Here is a 27,670-nt window from a genome sequence, read left to right on the forward strand (position 1 = left end):
TGAACGGAGTGCACTACAATCACTAACACTTTCACAGCTTATTGCTTTAATAGAAAACACATATTGCACCAATTTCATCATTAAAAAGTTGTACTCCTTAAAAAATGAATTGTAATTTTGAGACATGTGGATAAAATCATGAGCATAACATGAATTGAAGACTCAGTCATATCATGAACTTATAAAAGCTGTTTTGTTTTTCCTGCATGGAGAGGGGTCCCTGTATGGTCCGTGTATTTTTTGGTCATTCGATTTTCCTTTTAGAATCGGGTTTAAAAAACAAAAAACAAGTGGCTATTTGATTTTTGTTTTAAAATACAAAGATTAAAATTAAAATACAAAGCGTTTCTCTTTTTCAGTGTCAAAAAGGGATGAGTGCTATTTGATGAGTGATATTTAAAAAATAATTTGATTTTCATTTTCTATTTCGGATAACAAAAAATTGAATTACTTTAAAACAGAAACGCAAAAGGACCATTTGTTCATATTCCGAGACCGGATGTGGTCATTTACGTGACAAGAGCGCCAATGAGGACGGAGCTGTGTAGAAAAAAGAAAATGTATGTGCTGTGTGATTGCGCGTGATCATAGAGAGTGATACATGGACATGGAGCAATAAAAGTCGCATTTTCCAGGATATTTGTCAGTGACTACTGAGAGGTTAACTTCTTAAAATGCTAAATCTCTAAATGATTAGATAACGTTACATATAGAGTATTTAACGTTATGGGATAATCCACGACGAGGCGGACTTCTGACTGTCCGCTAAAGTTAGACAACACCTCCACTAACTTTAATGGGGTTAACTCAAATATTTGTATGATTTTTGTGTGTGGCATGTTTGCCTTTTACTGCTACATTATAGATGAACTGAACCTGGAAAATGCGACTTTTTCTGCAGTCATGTCTTCTTCCCTGAGAGAGACTCTGTTTCGGAAAACAACGTTGTTACAGTCTTAGCTGTTACATTTGTATTTTGTATCTCATCACTAGGGGGCGCTTGAGCGCTAAAAACCCTGATATATAATCTGGCATGTATGATAGAAGAAGTCAGTTTGTTTGGAAGAGGGAAGCATGAGATTATACTTACACCTCAAGCAAAACTCAAAGGAGTCCTTATTGAGAAACTTTGTTTCCAGTTCAATCATATGGACTCTTTAAATCTTGTTTTATGTTTGGCCATCTTGAATTTGTATATGTAGTTGCAAAGGAAATACATCTGTAAATATCAAATGGTTTCTCCCCAATGGATTGTTCTCACTGCAATTGCCTTGTGCATTATTAAATATCCAGAGTTCAAGGACGTACCTCTGTGAACGATCTTGTTTGAGTAATTGGAGAGCACTTGAAGGGTGACTCTATTTTTTGTATGAGTGGATTTTCTCTTCAACATCGAAGGGATTTGGACATCTTCCTAAACATTGACCGTTTCAAAATGTCATGGTAGTGATTCCATACTTGCCTAATGAATCACTCATCTACGATCTGATACGTTTTTTTTTATGTTTATTGTCATTGCCATTTTTTTTCTATTGGTTATTTTACATTACTTTACAGACTGTCTTTTGGTATATTGTTTTGACCGTACTGGATTAATTTCAATTTATTCTCTTTCTCATGTACATGCATTTCTCTGTTTATTTCTTCTGATTTACCCAAAACCATAATTCATATAAAGGTATAAAAAAATATTTCTTGTCTCTAGTGTTTGTGACAACCCGCCTGGAAAAACTAATAATAAATAGCTGTTAAGTTAATAGTTGGTTGGCTCGTCCTGTTATTCAGATATACACTCACCTAAAGGATTATTAGGAACACCTGTTCAATTTCTCATTAATGCAATTATCTAATCAACCAATCACATGGCAGTTGCTTCAATGCATTTAGGGGTGTGGTCCTGGTCAAGACAATCTCCTGAACTCCAAACTGAATGTCAGAATGGGAAAGAAAGGTGATTTAAGCAATTTTGAGCGTGGCATGGTTGTTGGTGCCAGACGGGCCGGTCTGAGTATTTCACAATCTGCTCAGTTACTGGGATTTTCACGCACAACCATTTCTAGGGTTTACAAAGAATGGTGTGAAAAGGGAAAAACATCCAGTATCGCGGCAGTCCTGTGGGTGAAAATGCCTTGTTGATGCTAGAGGTCAGAGGAGAATGGGCCGACTGATTCAAGCTGATAGAAGAGCAACTTTGCCTGAAATAACCACTCGTTACAACCGAGGTATGCAGCAAAGCATTTGTGAAGCCACAACACGCACAACCTTGAGGCGGATGGGCTCCAACAGCAGAAGACCCCACCGGGTACCACTCATCTCCACTACAAATAGGAAAAAGAGGCTACAATTTGCAAGAGCTCACCAAAATTGGATCGTTCAAGACTGGAAAAATGTTGCCTGGTTTGATGAGTCTCGATTTCTGTTGAGACATTCAGATGGTAGAGTCAGAATTTGGTGTAAACAGAATGAGAACATGGATCCATCATGCCTTGTTACCACTGTGCAGGCTGGTGGTGGTGGTGTAATGTGTGGGGGATGTTTTCTTGGCACACTTTAGGCCCCTTAGTGCCAATTGGGCATCGTTTAAATGCCACGGCCTACCTGAGCATTGTTTCTGACCATGTCCATCCCTTTATGGCCACCATGTACCCATCCTCTGATGGCTACTTCCAGCAGGATAATGCACCATGTCACAAAGCTCGAATCATTTCAAATTGGTTTCTTGAACATGACAATGAGTTCACTGTACTAAAATGGCCCCCACAGTCTCCAGATCTCAACCCAATAGAGCATCTTTGGGATGTGGTGGAACGGGAGCTTCGTGCCCTGGATGTGCATCCCACAAATCTCCATCAACTGCAAGATGCTATCCTATCAATATGGGCCAACATTTCTAAAGAATGCTTTCAGCACCTTGTTGAATCAATTCCACGTAGAATTAAGGCAGTTCTGAAGGCGAAAGGGGGTCAAACACAATATTAGTATGTGTTCCTAATAATCCTTTAGGTGAGTGTATATAGCTGCGTGCTGCTCTTGTGGCTGGTGGTTATAACGTATTGCTCCACGTATCACGCCCTATGATCACGTTCAATTACACAGCACATACCTTTTCTTTTTTTTTTTTTTTTGTAAATCAGTTCACTACACTTGGACCGCCCACAATTAACCCAATCTGAAAATTCTCTCATCATTTACTCACCCTCATGCTAAAGAAAGAAAGTCAAACACATCTGGGATGGCATGAGGGTGAGTAAATGATGAGAGAATTCTCTTTTTTGGGTGAAATGTCCCTTTAAATGTTTATAATTAAATAATAAAAAAAAAATAATATATATATATATATATATTATGAAAAACTGTGCAAAAATGGGCATGATTCTACAATTTGAACAAAGTTGATTTTCTACTGTTCATTGTGTTTTGTTATTATCTTCATGTTGTGGATCCTGCAGTCACTGAATGAGACATGGAGAGTCTCAGATGTGCATAACTAACATAATAATTGGTATCATGATGCAGCTCATCAACTTTCTCTGTCAACTCATGCTTCGATTCTGACTTTTAAAAAAAAAAAAAAATTATTAACAGAACATAATATATAACATTATACAAATATATACAGAAAATACCAGAAGTGTACAAAATGTTAATTCCTTAATCAAAAAAATAACCACGAAAAACACTACAAGTCTTTTCTGCTTTTTTGTTGACAATATTCTCCAAACAGGTGCTGTAGTTCTTGATCTCCTGGAGAAAATGAATGAAATTTGGCTTGGACCCTGACCATTTCTTTTTATGTATGTGGAACTTCCCCAAAATAATAAAAAGTTGCACAAGAAAAATAAAGTTATTATTATTATTTTCATTGGAATAATATATACATATATCAAAATTATTTAGTTTGAATATAGTTTTGGTTTTCCTTCTGATAAAATTTTCCATATCCACCCAAAACATTTTAGAGTATCACTAATTATAAAAAAGATGTACAATAGATTCTTTTTCAATTGAGCAAAAATCACAGGAATAATCAATATCTAAATTAAATCTCTCTAATACACCTTTAGCTGGATATATACCATGTAAAACTTTGAATGTAACCTCTTTTACTTTATTATTTAAACAATATTTTTCACAAATATTCCAAGCTTTAGTCCAGTTTATATGTCTAAATACATTGTTCCACAATGAACTTTTATGAGTAGCTGTTCCGCCTATTAAAATATTCCTAATATGTTTATTGGTACAATGGTGTTTAAGGATATCAATATCTCCTATAAACATGCTGTCTTTAACAAACATTGTCTCAGAAATATCACTTCCACAAGATCTTACAAAATGTGTAACCTGCTGAGCTATGGCGTCAAACACAACAGGAAACACTTTTGGTGTAACTGGAAACCCAAATTTATCCAAGAATTCACTATAAGTTAACAAATTACCGTTTGAATTTAAAAGTTGTCTAACTAACACAATATTATTTTCATACCAGCTTTTATAAAAAGAGATTTATTTTTATATTGAATACTTCTATTATTCCAAATAATATATTTATTTGGGGAAAAATTGTGCTTAAACACCAGCATCCAAGCTAATAAAGCTTGTTTGTGAAATTTAGCTAATTTCACAGGTAGTTTGTCAATTTTATAATCAGATCTCAACTAAAGATCTATGCCACCCAACATATCAAACACATACTTTGGAAATGTGTACCACATGCTGTCCTTTTCTTTCATGAATTTAATTAACCAATTAACCTTAAATGTATTATTCAAGGTTTCAAAGGTAAGCACTGACAACCCACCTTTACTCTTTTGCTTACATAAAATGTCCTTTCCCAAATAATGTTGTCTGTTTCTCCAAAAAAATTAAATAATATTTTGTCTAATTCCTTGTATACACTAGATGGCATATGTAAAGCTAAAGACACATACACAGATCTTGATATCCCTTCTGCTTTAGACAGTAAGACCCTTCCATTCAGGGATAAATACATTAAATCTCCTTGTAATGTTGTTAATTATAGGTCTGAAGTTAAGCACACTGCGTTCATTCTCATCTTTATCTATTATAACTCCTAAATATGTAACTGTATGCTTAATGGGAATACCATTTAATTCTGTTAAATCACATGTTTTAAGTGAAAACAGCACAGATTTATTAATATTCATTTTTAGACCTGACATTGAAGAAAACTCTTTAATACAATTAACCGCCTTTATTACTTCTAGGTCATTTTTAAGAAAAATAGTCAGTATCGATCCGCCAATTGGCACAATTTAAATACTCTTCCTAATGCGCTAATACCTTCAAATTCTGCTCTTTTTATGTGTAGGGCCATAATTTGAGTAACTAAGAAAAACAAGAATGGAGATAATGGGCTACCCTGCTGTATACCTCGGTTAATCTCAAATCTATTAGTTGTACCGGTTGTTAATTTGACTGAGCTTTTACATCCATTGTAAATAGTTTTAATAGCTTTTTGGAAGTATTCTCCAAAACCAAAGTGTTCAATACATCTAAACATAAACTCATGACCCACGGTATCAAAGGCTTTGTAAAAATCTATAAATAAAATGAATGAATCATTTGGTATGTAACAATTGTAATCAATCATATCTAAAATTAACCTAATATTATTACTGATATGCCTCCCAGTCATAAACCCTGATTGTTCTTCGTCAATAATTTCTTCCAGACCTTTCTTTAGTCTTCTTGCAAAAATCATAGCAAACAACTTCACATCATTATTCAGAAGGGTAATTGGTCTCCAGTTATCAATATACATTTTATCCTTATTAGGCTTGGGAATAATTGTAATAAGACCCTGTTTAAGAGTTGCAGGTAATTCCCTGTTTGCTATAGATTCTTTGAACATGGCTGCTAAAAAAAGGAGATAATTGAACTTTGAACGTCTTATCTAATTCACTAATAAGCCCATCGTTCCCTGGAGATTTATTATCTTTTAATCCCATTATACAATTTTGAACCTCTTCCAAGTTAATATCTTTGTCACAAAATAATTTAAATTCTTCATCTATTTTCTTTGTTGTATCAGAAATTCTGCTCAAAAATAAATCTGTTTGTATGTCATTAAAAGGTTCTGAAGTGTAAAGACTTTTATAAACCCGAGTGACATATTCAGCAATTTCTTTATTATTTTCACATATTCTATTATTAATCATGAGTTTACGCATAGATGATACCTCACAATTCCGTTTTTCTAAATTAAAAAAATATTTAGTGCTTTTTTCCCCTTGTTCCATCCACTTCTGTCTACTCCTTATAAAGGCACCTCCAGCTTTATCTTCATAAATTGTGTCCAATTGTAACCGCAAGGAGGCCAATTGATTAAGTTCTTCGTTTGTTAAAATTTGCTTACTGGATAATTCCATTATCTCTTCAATTAATTTATTTTCTTTCTCTTTTTTTATTTTGGCAATTTTTTTCCCCAAACATATAGCTACACTCCTTATTTCAAATTTCATTAATTCCCAATTGTGACCAAATGTATTAAGGGTACATGCCCTTTTCCAATATTTCTTTATAATTTCAACAGCTTTATTTTTAAACCATTCATTCTCTAACAAGGTTTGATTCAACTTCCAATAGGCTTTTTTTGGACTAACTGGATCTTCAACATAATTGATTTTAATAATTATAGCCTTATGATCTTTTAATATTGAAGTATCAATTTTAACTAATTCAACATTATTTGCACTGTCTGCAGAAATGAGCCAAAAATCGATACGAGATTGTTTAGTCAAATCCTTATTACTCCGGGTATATGTTCTTTGGTGCGGGTATGTATATCTCCAAATATCTAAAAGATCCATTCTTGCACATATATGTGTTTTAATTCACATGTTTTTCCATTATTTCCTGGAGGCCATCTGTCCATTTCTTCATCCATAACTGTATTAAAGTCCCAAACCATTTTTGCACAAGGAAATTTAGAACTAATTTGGTTAATTTTATCCTCAATTGTTAAAAACAAATTATTATTCTTCTGCTTATTGTTAGTGGCATAAACATTCACTATAATAAAGTGAGAGAGAGATCAATACTAACATGTAGAATTATCCATCTGCCTTCAGTATCTGTTTGTTTACTGTGAACTTGTCCTTTGAAATTTCCTTTTAATATAACTACCCCTGCAGATCTGTTGCCGAATGAGAACCAAATTTCATTACCCCACTGACTCCTCCAAAAAGTCACGTCTACTTCACAAGCATGAGACTCCTGAATAAAATAAAAATCAGCACCTTTGCTTTGACAATACAAAAATAAAGATTTCCTTTTCAGTTGGTTTCTTATACCTCTGGCATTAAGAGAAAAAATTGAAATTGACATGAACACTACAGAATTTAACTTACTGTATCTTAAATACACTTAAAGAGAACATTGTCACACACTTTGAACTTGTTGCATTAACCCGGGAAAAATAAATAAAACTTCTGACTTACGGTCACTCAATAGACACTATCTAAGTGATACCAGTCAGTATATCAGAAATCCCTTATTCTGAGCAAAAAGAAAAAAACGGGACACAACTGAAATGTTCATCCTACTTTAACTTCTTTTCCATTCACAAATGCTTTGTTGCCAACTAGGTAAGCCTTCTCTCCATTTTTCCTCGCCTTCTCAACTAACGGTCACAGACGAGCACGCGTTGCCCTGTCTTCAGCTGTCAGGTCTTCCTTCACTTGAAAACCTTTACTTTTTAGGAATTCGTTGTTCTTGTCGCCTTTCCAGAAAGCATCTCTTGCCGATCTAGACATAAATCTGACAATCACTGGCCGTGGAAACATGTGCTTTCCTCTGTTGTCCATTCTGCCGATGCGATGGGCCACATCCACCGCTGCCACGATTGTCTCTCCATCACTGCCTGGAATTGTTGCACAGCAAATCTCTTTCACCTTAACTTTAACGTTTTCCTCCAGCTTTTCAGTGACTCCATATATGCGAAGATTATAACGACGGCTATATCGGTCAGCTTCATTCACCTTTTGCTCCATTTCACCAAATTTCCTTTGCATTCCACTTTCATTTTCATTGAAGCATTTTCTTTTTTTAAATCTCCCACTTCTTGATGACAAAAGTCCAGCGATTTTTAAGCCCCTCGATTTGCAGCGCTTTTGTTTAACAGCTTTGTCAGTTTGGTCCGCTCTTTTCGTTAATTTTATCAGTGATAACGCGAATGATATTGTCCTGTAACTCAGCCAAAGATGGTTCAGAACTTACTTGCATTCCTTGCAACTTATTCTGCTCTTTTCGTGCTTTTTTAGAAAGTTTTTTTATCGGGTGTATTAGGGCTTGAATCACAGGTTCCATCACTTTCCTTGTAAGCCTTGCATGAGTAGGAGTGTGTGTCTTGAATCACTCTTTTATCTTTGATGGTAACCACTTCCATTTCTTCCGTTGTACAAGACTCACCTGTCGAATTTCCGTCCATATCCACGTATGACAGACTCTAAGCTGCAGTTCTCAATATGATGAACCAAACGTGCACAATTTAAAGGGGTCATGACATGGTTTTTTTTATTGTATTATTATGTTCCCTTAGGTGCAATTATAGAATCAATATATTTTTTTTTAAGAAAAACTTTTAAAATCTAGTGATTTATGACCTTTTCCCACCCTGTTTCTCATCCTCTGATTCAAACAGTCTGTTTTGGGGGCGTTTTCCATTTAAGACTTCAGTGTTAACGCCCACTGTTATGATTGGCTAACGTCAGTGCCTATGTATCAATTATTGACGCCCCCAGCCAGAACAATATGCAAGTAAACTAAGTAAAAACACTGTGATTATTCATAATGAATGAAATTGCGCTTTAAAAAGTAGTTTAAAGTTTAAAATAGATTACTTACAGTTTGCGTCGTCGTTGTTCCCAGAATAGTCGGCACGGACTTATCTTTGAGCAACAGTTTTCTGGCAAAGCCAGCATCATATTGAGATTTGTTCTCAAAACAGTCATCCTTAAAATGTACAGAACAAACGCTTAAGTTAACACTGCCGTGACTGGGTCAGATCCGCAAAAAATAAACTGCATCCATTTTTCCCTGACGTCTGGATCTTTCGGCAGCTTATTCAGAGGTTTTGTTTGACCACAGCCAGGAACAGCACATCTGTGTGGCATCGTAATTTTCCTGTGCACAAGTAGTCTCTGTCAGAGCTCGCTGTCCATCGACTGAACACTTGTGAGGCGCACGGCGATCTGAAATGAGCGTAGTCTTGCGCTTAAAGCGTAGTTATCTTGTGCTGGAGGCGGTCATATGCAAACGCTGTTACGTCACTTCTAACCGTCACGTCACTTCTAACCATGAATCCAGAACGAGCTGTATTTTGAGCTTGATTAAATAAATGATTCGTTTAGAATGGGGAGGACGTCTTAAAATATTAAACTTGCAGGACGTTTTAATGATACAAAGACCTCTTATATACCAAAAGATCAAGGCAAATTTGGTTTCTCATGTCATGACCCCTTTAACTTAACCTAACAACTATATACATATATTAAACAACAGCTATGCAACTATGTTATGTAAATATTACTGACTGTGTGTGACAATACTACCAACGTTCCTCAGTGGAAACGCACAACCAGTCTTTCCGCCATCTTGGCTGAACTCCCGCTTAAAATTCTGACTTTAACATTAGATTACTCGCTGGTGCACATGAAAGAGTGCACATGAATGAGTGACGTTTACTGCACACAACCAATCACGTGAGAGAACTTGATTCACTTCTCGCGAGAGATTCAGCGGGATTTACCTCTCTGCTGAAACCGGATTATTATGAAAATAAGAATTTAAATAAATTTAAACTGTGCACACAAGACGTTGTTTTAAAACTATAAAACATCTTAAGTGCATTTACAATGCTCAAAGAGCGATTTCTCAAGAGAAATCATGAAGACTTAAAACATGATTTACACTAAGTTGACCAGACGTCCCCAGAAATGCCGCAAATACACGACAAAAAGTCCGATCAATATAGCCCGCGGAGTACCAGAGCAATGATGTAGTGATTATTTTCACCACCAGAGGGGGCTGCGAGCTACACTGAGTACTTGGTCCCGCGCCGCTGCTTTAGTCATGAAGAAATTACGACGAGACTTGAGACAACATCATCAAGTTATCATCAAATATCAAAAGAGACAAAGTTATCGGGTTCAAGGTACTAACTACTCATGTTAAATTAAAGTAATACTATGTGTATGTACTATAACAGGCCCTGAACAGGGTGCGGGATTGTTTTGCACACAATTATAAACTTTCCCTCAAGTTCCGTCGTCACAACGCAGAATTCCCGCACACATCTACCACGTGTGTGAAAGTACACAGAGATATGAACAAATTAAAATAATATTTATTAAACAATTACACTTGCAGCTATTACATTTGCAAAAAGGACATCTGTGTTCCAAAAGAGCCTAAAATGTCAAATAATAAGCATAATTAGGGATGGTGAAGGTCCATTTCCAAAAGCACAAACATTATAAGACATTTTAAAAGTTTTAATTACTGGTTGTAATGACTGTACAGTATGTTCACAGTTTGTTCAAATGAAAATATTAAATACAATTAGAAAATGTTAAATATGGTAAATACAGTATGATTTGTGATCTTTTCGTATTTGTTATATTTTTGTAATGTTATTGAATTTTGTCATAATGTAAAACTGTTTTGATGGTTTTGCTGTTTGCAATGGTTACTATTCATTATTTTTCACAGTGTGAGTTTTGGTAAATTGTATTAAAACCAGATAGGGTCAGTTTGACCTGGAAACATATTAATTATTAATTACAATAGTATAATTCTCATTAATAATAACATGTACAATATTGTATAACTTTGTGCCCCTGCCGCCCTATTGTTTTATATTTGTTACCACCCTGTATCCCCTCACCCCCACGGGCCCTGATATAGTACATAGTGTATGCGGAAACTGCTGCAAACTAATTAATAATGTGATCAAATATTTAAAACAGCTGGTATATCAATCTGTAAGTGAATTCATATCTGCCAACAACAAGAACACACAGAATTATTCACCCCTTTCCGAAGCAAACTTGAGCTGCTAATATTAAAAAAATTATTATGTTTTTGCAGGTATCATATTAATCCATCTTACTGGCTGTTTTATAGATTGCCTAATACATTATGTTTATATTTTCAAATATTTTTTGCTATGGCTAAAGAGGGTAAATGAAAAGCTATTACATTTGAAATAAAATACAAGTCTATCTGCTGAAAATCTACATTTAGATTCTCAAATCAATCATTTATCATGAAGAGTCAATTTTGTGGATTTCTCAGATTTATGAGACACAGAGGAGTGACTTGATTGGTCAGGGATGTCATTTTACTGACAGGTGATTGTTACTGCATCCCAAAAGTTTCAGTAAGACCGTCTTCATTTCATTACATGACTCACATGAACGCACCAATAAATAATTATTAAAAGATGTACACTTGTAAAGTTACATTTTCTTCCGGACATTTGGAAAATGGTGTAAATTGTATTGAAACACAGACAGTACTTCAGGATGCATCTGAACCGGCTCAGAAAGGAAGAGTGGGTGAATATTCAGAGGAAGTCTGGTCACATTTCACACACAGTCCAAAAGATGCAACGAGTTGTGAGATGTCGTACAGGTAACCTTTTAATGACTAGATGAATCTTTTAAAACTGTGATGAAATCTGATAAACTGGTCAGTTTAGACATTGATTGACAAAAAGTCTTCTAATTGAGATTAATTAACCATATGTCTTTTTATAATCTCTGCTGCTATAACAAACATTGTTAATTTTGTTCAAAGGCAAAAGAAAATGTGGAACAGTTTCCTGAGATTCCACGTACATTCAATATCGATCCATCTAAAGAGCGTATCAAAGAACGGAGATGGCGGCAAATATACCTTACATCAGGTTAACTGCTCAAAAATCAATGAAACATTTTTGTGTCATTGTATTTAAATCAGTTCATGTGAGTTCAACAATTGTGTTAATTATTCCACACAAAGTTCCATTTTAGAATGAAAAGAAGATTCTATCTGTGCTTTGAGACTCCTCCCTAAAGGCACAAGCACACACATCATGTTTCAGAGGTCTTCTTTAGCATACATTGTTTTGGCTGTTTATGTTGAATTAGAATAGACCATGACTGATACATATGAATACAGTTGCATGTCCTGACATACACACAGGGGGCAACGTGTGTTAAAACAGCACATGGTAACCAGGACCTCTCCCCCCAAAAACATTGTATAAGCCGAAGTAGATCGTAAAATCCTTCTAATGATTCATTTTAGTTTTGTACCTTAAAGGGATACTCCAGGATTTAGCATTAAGCTTTGTATCAGTAGAAAACCAGTAGTATTTTCGAATTACCCTGCTCCCCCTCATATCCCCATGGTATGAGAGAAAATTTCATTTTTAGTCTGGAAAAAATCCTCCGATGACGCAAAATGACGATTTTTGCATCATCGGAGTATTTTTGGGACAGAGGCTTTAAACTACAGCCAGTATTAGTAGCTAGTTCCGCATGTTTTCACCACGCCCATATGAGGCGGGATCTTACTCATAGAATGTAAAGATAGTGTCAGCCATCTTTAAGCTAAGCTAACAGGCTCTTGCTCTGTAAAACTTTGTATAATAGTCTAATCACGATGGCGGAAGAAAGGTTTGAAGTAATGACAGATGGGGATTTCGAAGATCTTTTGTGTGAATCGGATGCTCGCGGCTACCTATACGAGCCGCAATACAGCGACGAACAGTTGCGGGAGATGGAGGAACAAGAGGCGGCCGGAGCAGCTGCTGCAGCAAGGGAGCAAGACCTGCTTGGCGGTCAGGAGGAAGAGCCCGGCCAGACTCGAGCTGGGGCGAACTGGTGGTGTCAGTGCTCTCGCTGTGCGTCTATGCAAACAGATAGAGAGTCCTATTGCTGTCGCGAATTTCAGCGATGCCATTTTCTTCTGCATGAGATCGCTGAATCCGCTGATGCTAGCATGTGTAACTGAGCACCCAAGTTTTGTACCACACATGGACAGGGGGGTCCTGGAAACTTATTTCAGGATCCCAAAGATAAATTGGAAACGCCAGCCAAAGCCTGCAGGGACAAATGGACGGCTTAGTGTAAAGTGAGTATTTGTTTTGTATTTCTTTTTGTTACTAAGACGTAATGTACAGAGTTTGGACACCCGGCGTAATCGTGGTTTGGGAGTGGCCTCGTAAGTGCGGCAAAGCAAGTGCATTCTGGGAGTTGTTGTCTTTCAGCCACATGAGTAAAAAATACATTTTTTGCCTTTTCTCAGTCTAGAATGCTTCAAATTCAAAAATAATTTCACATTTCTACTACATAAATGACCACTATTAAATACACATTCATCTTCCCACAGCTGGAGTATCCCTTTAAGTAGCACTTCAAACTGCTCATAGATGAACGAGAGTAGAGTAATAGAGTAATCATACAGCGCTAAGAGCATCTTAAGATCATAGACTGATGATGACACCTGCAGGACAACAGTGAACACTAAATACAGTTAAAGGAATAGTTTAGACACATTTAGATAAAGCTGAAGGATCTAATGATCTAATTTAACAGCTTCAAGAGAGCAAACATACATTTGTGTTGTACTTGTTTATAACACTCACATTATTTTCTTTTTATATATATATATATATATATATATATAGACATTTTTATATCATTTGTAATTGAACATTTGAGTGTAATTGATACAGTGAGTATATTTCACTCATCCAGTTGTGTGTGTGTGTCTCTGATGTTCAGTTTCACACAGACTCACTGACGAATAAGAATTAAGATCAAATCCAGCATAGAGGGGTCGAGTGAATGTGCAGATGAATGTGTGTAAGTGTGTGAGCGTGTGTGTGTCAGAGATGCTGTAGAAGGACAGAGTGCCGGCCGGACAGTCCAAATACACTCCTACTCTCTTACAGTCGTCTGAACGGGGACGTATGTCAGTTCTGTTATTATTGTGATAGACAGTGAATCTGTCATTAAAGCACCACAGACTCCAGGAGTTTATATTGCATCCAAACTCACAGTCAAGACTCTCTGCTTTCCTGCTGATTTCTTTATATGACACTGATATAACAACATCATCCCCACTCCTTTGAGTCTCCCAGTAACAGCGTCCAGTCAGACTCTCTCTAGACAAAACCTGATGATGCCAGTAAAATCTCTCTGGATGATCAGGATATGACTGACGCTCTCTCACACGTGTCACCTTCCTGTTCCCCTCAGACAGAATGAGTTCAGGGTGTGCTGTGTTTGAATCCAGTGTGAGATCACAGACATCTGAACACAAGAAGAGAAAAAACACTTATAACACAACAATCACTAAACCAGTGTGTGTGTGTGTGTGTGTGTGTGTGAGAGGGAGAGTGTGTGTGTGTGTGTGTGTGAATCCAGTGTGAGATCACAGACATCTGAACACAAGAAGAGAAAAAACACTTATAACACAACAATCACTAAACCAGTGTGTGTGTGTATGTGAGTGAGTGAGAGTGAGTGTGTTTATTGTGTGAGTGAATCTGTATGAGTGAGAGTGTGAGTTGTGTGTGTGTGTGTGTAGACCTACATTTGCGTGGTCCTGCTGTAATCCTGAACTCTCCTCCATGATCCACACTATAAAAACACAAACACACACAAATGATGACATCACATTCAGTTCACCTGAAACACAATTCACACATCTGTGATGAAATGCATTGTGGGATATAAAGTGTGAGACTCAGAATACGTTTATTGTTGTGATTGTAATTGCTGTGTAATCTTCCATGGATCTTAAAACTAATTAAAATAGTTTGAATATTGATTTATTTGCTTGATCAATGTCTACACTGCACGACTCTGTGAATCTTGTGTATTGACTGTATGAATCTTTGATATGAAACTGTAATGAGTTCAACAAACCTGAACTACTTCATAACCGTACAGTTATAGAAAATGAACTTCCTTCAAAGTGCTGAAAGTGATTTTATCTGAAATAACATCTCTCTCTCTCTCTCTCTCTCTCTCTCTCTCTCTCTCTCTCTATGTGTGTCTGTCTCTCTCTCATCTCTTGGTGGATACTGGGAGGTTTTGGGTGCAGGTGAAGGTGCTTACGTGGAGAGAACGAATCCTGAGTTTTCTTGTTTGTTTTTTCCGCTTTAAATTTTCAAATTTCAGTTTTCATTTTCTATTAATTGTTTTGTTTTTTAGTGGAAAATTCTTTTAGATTTTAAAGTTTTTTTTGGTTATTCTCTGTGACGGTAGAATGGCGTCTCCCCCTGCAGGGGGAGCAAATTACCTTCGTCATAATGACGGGACTCTTACATCAGATCCTGCAGAAATAAAGAAGCTGGCAGCAGATTTTTATAGAGACTTATATGATGCTGAGTGTTGTGATTCTGGGAATGGTTCTGATTTACTAAATGAATTACCCAAAATAGGGAATGAGCAGAAAATATCCTTGGACAAACCAATTACATTGCTGGAGCTCACAGAGGCAATGCAACAAATGTGTACCGGTCGATCCCCAGGGATTGATGGACTACCTTCAGAGTTTTATAAACAATTTTGGGAGTTTCTTGGTCAAGACGTATATGAAGTACTTTTAGAAAGAATTGAAAACAAGTCACTTCCTACAAGTTGTCGACGTGTAATACTATCCTTAATACCAAAGAAAAGGGATCTTGGACTTCTGAAAAATTGGAGACCAGTATCTTTGTTGTGTCTGGACTACAGAATATTCTCAAAATGTCTAGCAAACAGACTCAAGTGTTACTTGGAATCATTAATTCAGAGGGACCAGACATATTGTATTACTAATCTGTCGATCATGGACAGTCTTTTTTTAGTGAGGGATATAATTGATTTTTAATCATCTTAATAATTTTAACGTAGGCATTTTATCATTAGATCAAGAGAAATCTTTTGATCGAGTTGATCATGGTTATCTTTTTAATGTCTTACAAAAGGTTTTGGTGACATTTTTAAATCACATGTTCAATTATTGTATTATAATGCCTTTGTAATAGTAAAAGCTGGTGGTGGTTTAAGTGCCCCAATACCAGTATTAAGAGGTATTAGACAAGGCTAATATTTCTGGGCAATTGTACAGCCTTGTGATTGAACCTTTTTTGTGTAGGCTAAGAAGAGATTTGTGTGGAATTTCAATTCCTGGAATAATAAGTCTTTCTAGAGTGTACAGTTTTTATTACAAGTAAAAATTATGTTACAGTGTTAACAAAGGCTATTGAATAGTATGAGAAAGCATCATCAGCAAGAGTAAACTGGGGAAAAAGTTAAGGTTTTATTATTGGGAAGTGGGATGTGATAGGACTTCCACAATTGCTGAGTGGATTGCTGTGGAGAAGAGAAGGGCTGAAAATGTTAGGAATAAACTATTTCAAGCTAAAAATTGGGAGGGAATACTGGAGAAGGCGTCTGCCCGATTGTCTAAATGGAAATGCTATTACCACAATTGTCATACAGAGGGAGAGTTCTAGTAGTTAATAACCTGGCCGCTTCCACATTATGGCATCGAACTATTGTTATGGAGCCACCTGATGATATGATTTGTAATATTCAAAATGCATTTGTGGACTTTTTTTTTGGAGTGGAGAGCACTGGATTCATGCAGCTGTACTTTATCTTCCTGTTCAGGAAGGAGGACAGGGCTTGGTGGATGTAAAGAGCCGCATTCGCACTTTCAGAATACAAGCAGCACAGAGACTACTATACCATAAAGAACTGGCTTGGACTCAGACTGCAAAAGGGATTTTACAGAAGGCTGGTGGTCTTGGATTGGACAGACATCCATTTTTAATAAGGCTGGGAGAACTGAGTATGTCTGAACTTACACCTTTTTACCAGTCAATGCTACATTCTTGGAGGACTGTTTTTAAAACTGAAAGAGTGTTGGATGAACCATGACACTGGGTTACAGGCTGTTGTCCTCAGTAAGTGTACGTACATGCTTACTGAGAAATGGAGTTGTTAAGTTGGGGCAACTGCTGAATAAAAATGGGTGGAAAGATGCGAAGGCCATTGGAGAAGTGACGGGCTTGAGGTCTTCACGTCTCACATCTAAGCTTGTGGAAGACATTTTAAACTTGTTGCCAAGCAGTTACAGGGATGGTTGGGAGGATACATTTGATGGATATTCAAAGTGGACTGGAATTTCCAAGGATTAAAGTCACCTCAGTCATTAATGAAGAACGAGAAAGTGGAGTAGCAGATTCTATATTATCTTTAGAAACCCCTCAGTTGGAGTTTTTGAGAACACATCAAAGAAAGCGATATATTACACTACAGTGAATGTTCTGTATAAAGACTCACTTACAAGACAAAAACTTTCAAAGTGGCCAGAAATGTTGGCACCAGACTTCCTTGTGAGGGACAGGTGGAGAGCCCTGTATAAACAAGGAAAAATAAGGGACTACAACGTTTTAGTACAGATGCTGAAATTATGTTTAGGAATATGATTGCTGTGAATTTGCTTATTATGCTCTTATCAATGATGAGATGAGGTTTTCTGAAATTTGGATAGTCAATGGAATTTTATGTACAATTGATGATGGTCTGTTGTTTTAACTTTTTTAAAAGGAATAATATTTATTTTTGAGTTTGTTTTCTTTTGTTAATAAGAGGTTGATGATGATTTGTGTATTTTATACTTTTAGTTCTTTTTAAGATTGCATTACTAAATTATTTTGATAACTTGTGATGTACGATTGTTAATTGTATCAATAAAGTTTTTGTTAAACCTCGCTCTCTCTCTCTCTCTCTCTCTCTCGCTATGTCTCTCTCTCTCTCTCTCTCTCTCTCTCTCTCTCTCTCTCTCTCTCTCTCTCCCTCACTCTGCATCACAAGTGTCATCCACACAGATTACCGAACCTAGTAATGACACACAGGACTGTTATTTAGTTTTCCTTGAACTGAATGTGTTAACACTAACTACAAAACAAATATGTGATTAATTGTGATTAAATATTTGAATCGACTAACAGTCTTAAAACACATGAGGGGTGTGAGGGGTCCAGGAACTGAGTTTGACACCACTGCAAAACATACACACAACATCCCACCAACAATAAATCAAGGGCTTTCACACTGCGCTTAACCCTGGGTTATTGTCTTTTTAAACCCGCTTTTAACCTTGAGTAAAACAAAATTTTACACTTGTAATTCTGAAAGGCGATTAGCACCTCTTTTAATCCTGGGTTATGAAACCTGCACCAGAGAAGTGTTAGCGTCACTTTTGAAAGTGCACCAGTATGTTTTTAACTGACTCTTATTCGCCCAAATAGTACCAGTGGTTTTGGACTTTATACTGTCACCTGTCCTCATGGATACACACAGTTTATTTACTGCTGCCATGTTACACAAAGATGTTTGTTTATGTTCTGTTTTATCACTTTAGTCTGTGTTTTTCTCTGTCTCATACTACACACATCAGTATAATGGACATTCTTGGATTAAATCTAAATTAATTCTCACAGGTTGTTGTTGCACTGGACTGTGAGCGGACTGTCACAACTCGTGAGCTCTCTGGAGGCTGATGAGAACATCCTGTACTCGCTCTTGGTGCTTGACGTTGCACCATTTTTCTGTGATCATTATTGTTATTATTAGTGGTAGTAACTGGTCAACTACATGATAGTTTGTTGTGTGCTGTCAACATGGCAGCATCCATGAGGGGGCGACCCGATCAATGTCAAGTTAAACAGCTTTTATTGAGGTCAGTAGCTAACTGGAGTCTTCATCTAATATGCATTTACATCATTTTAAACATATTTGTGTGCTATTGTGTTTATTTGTAAAACTGTAGAAAAATTAGCAAAATACAGTGGCAGAGTGGTGCACAACATGACCAAATTAGCAAAGCAAATAAAAGCTGAAAACACAATGGAAATAAGCCACAACACAATGTAATTAATCTACAACACAAGATTATCTGAAAAGAAATATGTATAAAAATGATGTACTTATTTGTCCTGAAGGGGTCTGGGTGATGCATACCTGGTTGTTATTTTTACCAAAACTTTTAATTCACATAATGTCATCAACTTTTCTCGAAGCCATACTGTCATTGACCGGGGAACTTCTCTTGTAGTGTCTTGCGGTGGGATGCTTTGCATCGGGGTCCTGATCACCCTGTCAGGGTTTATTGTATGATAACATCCTGCTACCTGTAAATGATCCCTTACTGCATGCCAAACTATCAAATATAATTTTTGAATAACTATTCTACTACATTTTTAATTGTGTGGGCCTCATGTGCTCAGATGGGAGACAAAGTTAGGCCTACACACAGTCATGAAGCCTGAATGAGGCCTGTAGGAACACTCAAAGCCTGATAACAAACAAAGGGGAGTCCAAACAGACTACAGATCCCATCAAGCCTTGCTCACTATACACCTAGGTGTGAAATTCTGAAGGATCGAACGCTCAACTTCTATTGGATGAAAACCATGACAGAACACGTCCCTCCGCCATGATGTCATCGAGAGTATAAAACCCAGAGATTCCTCCTAAGCCTTGCTTCCAGCAACAGAATTCACTGCATCTAGTTTCAGCTCTGCTGCTCCCAGGTGTTTTTCTCGCTTTCCAAAGAACTCAAGTACACACCTGAACTTTGGCTATACAATCTCCATCTCACTGGACGAGCAGAGATTGTCCGTGTTCCACCAAGCATGCAAACGGATCTGAAGGAGACCAGAGCAATCTGCGTCTTATATTTATATAGTATTTCATTTAAAAAAGTACAATACATTTTCATGGTTTAGTCGGTATTGTTTATATTTGTAATAATGTTCAGCACTATTTCAGTTTGAATGATATTTTTTAATTCAAGATCAATTTTAAAAACTATTGATTGATTAATCGGTTATCGGCAGGTACTGCCAAACTTAGTTATATCTGTAAAATCCACTATTGGTCAACCTTTAGTATAAAAATCATTATGTTGATGGAGAGTCCACATAATGATAGGAATACCAATGTGTGTGGTTGTGTGTGTGACAAACACAATGTAAACAAAGATGGCTGGATGATATGATCGTGTTTCCCTGATGTCATGACTGCATATAGCTGAGGTGTTGTCTGTTTTCGTGGTGTTTTTGTGACAATCTCTTTTAAAGAACAAGCATACTGTGTGCTTGAAAAGACTATTCAGTTGCTGTTTGAGATGCTTATGATTGACAACAGAATGGTGCCTAATGTAACCAGACATGGCTCATTTTGTGTGGACTGTTCGTATATGAGTTGTAAACTTTTATAGTGGTACTTTTGTGACTATTTGGATGTCTGTGTCATAAAATAATCATACTGTGTGCTTGAAAAGACTGTATTCGTAACAGTTTGTGTGATTATAAATTACAGGCACTTGGGAGGAGCAGTTTAGTGTTTGCATGAAAGCCGATTTGCATCTGACAGCACTGACTGTTGCAGAAACACAAATGTGTGACACAATTGTGAGGGGGCCAGTCGTTAACCATCACAAAATATGCACCAGTAAGTGTGAAAGGATTAAGTGACAGATGCTTAAAGATTACTCTTTAGAAAATGTGTAAAAATACAATTTCTGATAACATTTCATAATTACAAAAATGTCCTCATTCTAATGAAACACTATAATATGTCTTCTGTGTGTATTTGTTAGGGATTTGAATGTTTCGAAAGGAATAAATACAGCTGCTATTCAAGTGCATTCCCTGGCCATTCAGTGTATTCAAGGCCAAGTGGGTGATGGGTTATGTGTGTAAACAGGGTTTTACAGCTCAACATACTTCAGTTTGTCCAGAGTGCAGTTTGGATCGTTGAGTCTCTTAGAGAGCAGTATGGCTCCTGATTCTCCTGGGTGATTGTAGCTCAGATCCAGCTCTCGTAGGTGTGAGGGGTTTGAACTCAGAGCTGAAGCTACAAAACAACAGCCAACCTCTGTCACCATACAGCCAGATAATCTACAAACACACAGACATCAGTCAGATAATCTACAAACACAAACAGTCAGATAATAGTCTTGGTTACTGATGAAACCTCTGTCTCTGATGGAGGAAATGAGACGTTGTGTCGAAGTAGTGACAATAAGGGTTCGCTCTTGAGAGCCTTAATCACCTTTGCTTTATTCAGAAAAGGTCAAGGAAAATTGGAGAGTGGAATTTGCATGCCGCACTTCCCCCCGGACATACAGGTATAAAAGGAGATGGCGTGCACTGCTCATTCAGACTTGTTCAACGCATGTGTTTGTTTGTCCCGTCACCTCGCAATTTGCTGCTGGAATTAGTTGAAACAGTTGGGTCATCAGGCTGGAATGATAGGTAGAGCTGCGATTCATATGCAATAATCAGTAGGTTGAGTTCATTACTTGGCCAATTCATACACACCAGTATAAGAGTGCGAACGCAGTCAAGAGTGTACAGACGGCACATATTTACGGCAAAAAAATTAATTCAAATAATTCAAAAGCCCATTTTGTGTGTATGTAACATTTATATATCAGGCCCCTGGTACCTGTGAAGTACACGGAGACTGAACTCAAATGGTGCATCTCAATCAGCTCTTGATCATAAGTCAGCACACTGGTCATGGAGTTGGCCATTTCTAGGGTTGTCCCAGTCACAAAATTGGTCCATTGCACTGAAATAGTCACTCCCCAAAAATCCCAGAATGCACCGTAAAAACCAGTGAGCATCACAGGTCTCTGTGTTCCCTTACCAGGTGAAACAGATATGTCAGAAATATATCACTTCTATAGACAACTATTTTATCCTCTCAGTCTAATAATAATTCACTCATATATTACAATAATATTCAACCTGAATGGGTTCTAAAACACAAGTGTGTGAAGTTGTAGTTTTTGCACACTGTTATGATAACAAACAAAGCAATTCACAGCAATATGAAAAAACATAATTCTTCTTTCTTTGTTTATTAAAGACTGTCTGGAAAACATGATTTCATTTTTTTGTAACAAAATGTTTATGACTTGCTTTAAAGATTTTGAATCTACTTGGCTACAATGGCTGTTTGGTTGAAATGATGTTACTCTGATTATTTATATTATTACTCATGACATTTCAGAGCAAATATATAAATATTGATATATAAATACATAAAATAGGCAGAACATAATTGAGATATACTATACAGTGTATCACCTACCTGCATTCACACTGACTCCACTATTATATCATATTTCCTGTTTTTGCAGTTTATTGTTTTTGTTTGTTTGTGGTATCAGAGCAAATTCTACTGCACATCTGCAGCAAGTTTCTTCCTCATCTGAACATTTTAAGAAGATTGTCCTAAAGAGCTGATCAGAAATTGATGTTGTGATCATTTTGAACTGTGATGTCAGAATCAAAAGGACTTGATTTCCTTGAGGGGAACCAGATTCAGCAGAGGGAGCTCATCCACATCTATGAACCACAATATATTCCTAACTTATATTCCAATGTAATAATGAACTGCCAACACAAACCTCAGCACTTCCAGTGTACAATGAGGACTCTTCAGTGCATCAGAGAGCAGCTTCACTCCTGAATCCTGCAGGTCATTGTTACTCAGGTCCAGCTCTCTCAGACTTGGGGAGATTGATGATTGTATAACTGAAGACAAACTTTCACAGCACTGACCAGTGAATCCACAACCTGCCAATCTAAACAAAGAACAAAATATTCAGAAAGTGGTTTTATACAACAGATTATTCCAGAAATAGTCCCCCACAGTTTCAAGAGAACTGCAGTGGCAGTCTCTAAAGTCAGTCACACTAGATGACTCCAAACAACTCACTCTTGGCTGAGGGTGTCAAAGTTATCGACTGTGATTGGTACATTGCTGTGATCTCGCTCTCTTTATAGACTCAGAATGGCAGAGGGGTGACAGATGTGCTGAACTCTATTTCTGATTACCTGTCACATGGAGGTCACCAAAGTAACAACAGGAGTACCGTGTGAACATAAACAATTATAATAGTGATTTAGGATGGGATTCATGAAGTAACTTTATGCTGTGGATGTGTGTGATTGTAAGTTTATCCTCTCTGGGTTTGCCACAGCTTACAGTGAGAAAAGGATTTCTGTTCAATAAAACAGACTGTTCTGCCTCCGCTTTCTTATTTCATTAGTCATTTTAGTGTTGGAGAGTCACAGAAAACAACTTGGTGACAGAATCACTATGGATTACAATCAGTGTTTGTGATGATATGTGGCTGTGAGTGTGTTTGCTGATGAAAGCGTTCAGATCAGAGCATGACGTGTGGTCAGTTCTTCAGAAAAAGAAGCTCATTGGTCACTTGATGAGAACACAAGAGCCCAGTGACTGAGCATTGTTTATTTATTTATTTTTATTTTTTTACAAATCAGAAATGCTTTCCTTGTTGTCAGAATCATTAACTCCATAGGGAGTCCAGTCAGTTAAGAGAATAATGACCTCTCGCTGGCAGATGCTAGCTGATGATTATTTAAATTAAGCTTATAACTGAAAATATGAGGACATATACTATTTTAATGTCTGATCATTTCTACTGAAAATCACTGACCTCAGTATCTCCAGTGTACAGTGAGGACTCTTCAGGGCATCAAAGAGCAGCTTCACTCCTGAATCCTGCAGGTCATTGTTACTCAGGTCCAGCTCTCTCAGGAAGTTTGATGATTGTAGAACTGAAGACAATCTTTCACAGCACTGACCAGTGAATCTACAAGCAGCCAATCTAAACGAAGAACAAAATTATCAGAAAGTAGATTTATTCAACAAACTATTCCAGAGTGAATACTCCACAGTTAGACAAGAAGTATTGTGACAGTCACTGAGCCATTTATTGTTTCAATGTCAGATTATTTCTACTGAAAATCACTGACCTCAGTATCTCCAGTGTACAGTGAGGACTCTTCAGGGCATCAAAGAGCAGCTTCACTCCTGAATCCTGCAGGTTATTGTTACTCAGGTCCAGCTCTCTCAGGGAGTTTGATGATTGTAGGACTGAAGACAAACTTTCACAGCACTGACCAGTGAGATTACAGTCTGCCAGTCTTTAACAGAGAATGAAATACAGCACAATAAGGAGATTGTATATTGATCAAATATTGAACATAGATCTTCATTGATCCAGCTGTCTGTAAGAAAAAGCATATGGACAGGAGATGGAGTGTGAAAGTTCATGTTTATTTTTGCTTTAATCAAAAATGTATTGCTTTTCAAAAGTATACAACAGTGTGTGCAGAACAAATGAAATCATTTATAGTTTGAACATCATTGCTCCCTTGTTCCCCCTTGCCACCCCTCCTTCCTTATGCATTCTGGCCTCTGACAGGTTTATATGTACAATATCAAGGAAGTAATAAATCCAGTGTGACAAAGTGAGGGAATGTGGGGGTTGCCAGTGCAAAGCAAGCATTTTATGTCCAGAAAGTAACACTTGTTTCTGTTACAATGATAAAGTGACAGAATTCATCTTTAAAACCATTTTGTGCATGAGTTCCTTCTGAATTGACTGATCCCCTAATTTTATTTCAAGCTGAAGTATGTAATTTCTGTGAAAACTACCATCAATGAATGGACTTGCAAAAATACAATTTGTTTTCAAAACAGCTTTCTGAACAATTTGAATGCATTGCTGGTATGTACACTGCCATGCTGTTTACATCACTGCATAGCATTCAGAGTTATAGTAAAGATGTTTCTAAGGGTGCTTCTCATTTCTGAAAATGTACATCCTCGATTCCTTTCCTGACTTTTTCTCATTTCATACCTCACCCTCTTAGGAAACGAGGAATGGATGCAAGGAAAGGAAACCAGGACAGAGGAATCAAAGCGAGATGTTTCCTGACCAATCATTTGTGGTTAAGATCATTAAAAGATTTAAGGTGCAGTATGTAACAATTTTCATGTAATATTCAAATTTTTTGCCACTGTGTGAATGGCTTGTAACATAACTTAAGAAATGAGCCCTTCCCAGACTTCCTAGGTTACCTATCCTGCGGGCCACTTTTGCCAGGAAAATCCAAAGGATGTGATGTTTATGTGCGCTCCCGAGAGTCTTGCCTCAGTGCTTCTCTTCCGATATTCAACAGCTACAACAAACTGCAACACTAGGTAACGTTATCTTAGAGATGGAATCCAGCAAACGTCCGGCTCCCAGCACAACACCGACTCCAACACAAACTCAGAGTAAGCCAAAAAAAACAACATTTATCTACTGAATCCCACCTGGCTAAGCGGGAACATTATCGTGGTCGAGCAAAAACTATAGTGAACATTGTCAGGGCATTTGATTCCTGGAGAGACCTTCGTTCAGTTTTGGGGATCAAAATCGACCCAGAATTGGCAAAGCATGTGAAATATAGTGTCATAAGGATTGATCTTATTTTAGCTAACTTGATCTTGGCTGCTAATGCTGACGAATTGCAAGCTACCTTGCTTCGTAACTTTCAAATAATTTCAATGATCTTCTCTTTATACAAAATGTCAGTTATACAGGATAAATTTAAGCAAATATGCTGGTTTCTGATTCGTAGTACAACATATGACATACGAAACCTACAATAGTGCAACAGTAACTGTCTGGTATAGGCCTAGTTCGGTAGTGTGTAGCTGTATGTGTGGATGAGTATGCTATGTTAGCTGACTACTAGTTTTAGTTTAGTCTCAAAAGTTTGAGTAATAAGAGTAGTACGAGCAATAGGTAGCAGCTGCAGTTCACTTAATGGCCACATGTGTCATTACCAACAAGGGTTTCTGAATATTACATTCTGCACCTTTAATGTTTTGCCATTTTGGGAAATTATTTTTTTTTGTCCAGGAGTGTACAGCCTATGATTGACATCAGAAAACATCACAGCATCACTGTATCAAATTTAAACAGTTATGGCTGTAAATGTTTATTTTGTGATTGTTTGAAATAGAATAAAGAAAACTATTAGAGCAACCGATTCATTATTAAACTGCTTTAGTCCCTCTCTGCTGGTAAACAGCAGCGTGAATTAGGAATTACTTTGAATATGTGACCAAATTTCTCCTCTTCTCAAAGTCATTAATTTATGGTTCTTTGTCCAGATGTCTTCAGTTTCCCACTTGATAATAGGGCATACTTTTATAATTAAATGTATTTCCTGAAAACGGTGCAAGAAACATGACATTCATTAATATCAACAATCTCTACACATGATGCAGACACACCAAAATAAATAAAAGTAATAAAAAACTGTGCTTCCCCACAGCCGTCACTGGAAAAAACACTTTGTGTGTTTGAACCCCACATGGTGCACTTAATGTTGTACCTCTGTTGATTTTTGACACTTTGTATTGTGCTAACTATAATGTTGGCCACTGCAACAGTAGATGAGCTACAAACAGCAGAATATCACGTCAGGATCCACAAAAGCTGAAGAACAAAAAGCTGAGGCTGCAGTGGACACAGGATCACCAAAACCGGACAGTTGAAACTGGAAAAGCATAGCCTGGTCTGATGAATCTCCATTTCTATGGAGGTCAAAATGTGGTGCCAAAATCATGAATCCATGTACCCAACCTGCCTTGTTTCAGTTTTGTGATGTTGTGCCACTTGCCTCAGGGTTTGATGTGTTGAGCATTCAGAGATGCTGTTCTGCTCACTAAAATTGTACAGAGCGGTTATCTGAGTTACCGTAGCCTTTGTCAGTTTGAACCAGTCTGGCCAATCTCGAATGACCTCTGTCATCAACAAGGTGTTTATGTCTGCAAACCTGCCCCTCACTGGATGTTTTTTGTTTTTGGCACCATTCCGAGTAAATTCTGAAGACTGTTGTGCATGAAAATCCCAAAAATACTCAAACTAGCTCGTATGGCACCAACAATCATGTCACGCTCCAAATCATTGAGATCACATTTTTTCCCCATTCTGATGGTTGACGTGAACATTAACTGAAGCTCCTGACTTGTATCTGCATAATTTTATGCACTGCTGTCACATGATTGGCTGATTTGATAACTGCATGAATAAGTAGGTGTTTTTTTCACAACTGACAGCACATTATTAAATAAACAAGTTTTTGTGTTGTTCTCGTGAGCAGCTCTGGTGGAAGACAGCGAATGGATCTTCAGATGGCACTCATATCTCCGTCTCCATGAGTAAACAAAACCTCACAATTAACAAGGGACACACGTGTGTACAGTTCAGTATAGATCTCACATTATATGATGTGACTGACAACTAGTTGTCCAGTGTGGCTCCGTTCACACATCTCGTTCACTACACACTCGAGCAAACTTCATAGAAAACACACCCGAGGTAAATTACTTCATCAGTACTCTGCTTCACAATGACTGGTTTGTAAATTTCCCTTTCCACTTCCTGTCGAGTGATGTGTTGAAGTAGATTTATTCCCTATGCTGTCTGAAGTGCCCTTCCAACTGAATATAAACGTTCCCTTCTCACTTAAGACGGCTAAATACCATGTGGAGTCCACCTCGCGGGACACTATCGGTCGACTGGAATGCACCCAACATTCTGATTTACAAATATTACAATTTCCAATTATCTTTTAAGTTGAGTTCAGTTTTCACCCATAAATGATTCTTTATATGGGTTTTTTCACTATTTGAAACAATATACGCATCAGCATTACACATGCTCATATGTGTCTCTGATGACCTTGTGTTTGAATTTCGAGGGG

The 27,670-nt window shown here is 37.2% G+C and overlaps 2 protein-coding genes across 2 annotated transcripts in view; both read right to left on the bottom strand.

Annotated features, from left to right (window-relative positions):
- The window catches only part of LOC127652414 (NACHT, LRR and PYD domains-containing protein 3-like), a 252,794-nt gene that overhangs the window by 136,357 nt on the left and 88,767 nt on the right, over positions 1 to 27,670 (bottom strand).
- LOC127652457 (stonustoxin subunit beta-like) lies at positions 13,643 to 21,269 on the bottom strand. Its single transcript, XM_052138617.1, has 4 exons — positions 21,135 to 21,269; positions 20,807 to 20,980; positions 14,611 to 14,657; positions 13,643 to 14,327 (listed from the first exon to the last, which is right to left on the bottom strand). Exons 2-4 carry the CDS (start codon positions 20,965 to 20,967, stop codon positions 13,762 to 13,764), a joined length of 774 nt encoding a protein of 257 aa, XP_051994577.1. The 5' UTR covers positions 20,968 to 20,980; positions 21,135 to 21,269; the 3' UTR covers positions 13,643 to 13,761.

This window comes from Xyrauchen texanus, chromosome 12 (assembly GCF_025860055.1).
Source record: "Xyrauchen texanus isolate HMW12.3.18 chromosome 12, RBS_HiC_50CHRs, whole genome shotgun sequence".
Lineage (NCBI taxonomy): Eukaryota > Metazoa > Chordata > Actinopteri > Cypriniformes > Catostomidae > Xyrauchen > Xyrauchen texanus.

Excerpts from the sequence above, each read along its gene's own strand:
- LOC127652457 (XM_052138617.1), bottom strand. The coding sequence starts at position 20,967 with ATGGTGACAGAGGTTGGCTGTTGTTTTGTAGCTTCAGCTCTGAGTTCA. Across the intron at positions 14,658-20,806 it reads TGCACTCTGGACAAACTGAA|TGTGGATCATGGAGGAGAGT; the intron begins GTATGTTGAGCT and ends GTGTTTTTATAG. Across the intron at positions 14,328-14,610 it reads TACAGCAGGACCACGCAAAT|ATGTCTGTGATCTCACACTG; the intron begins GTAGGTCTACAC and ends TCTTGTGTTCAG.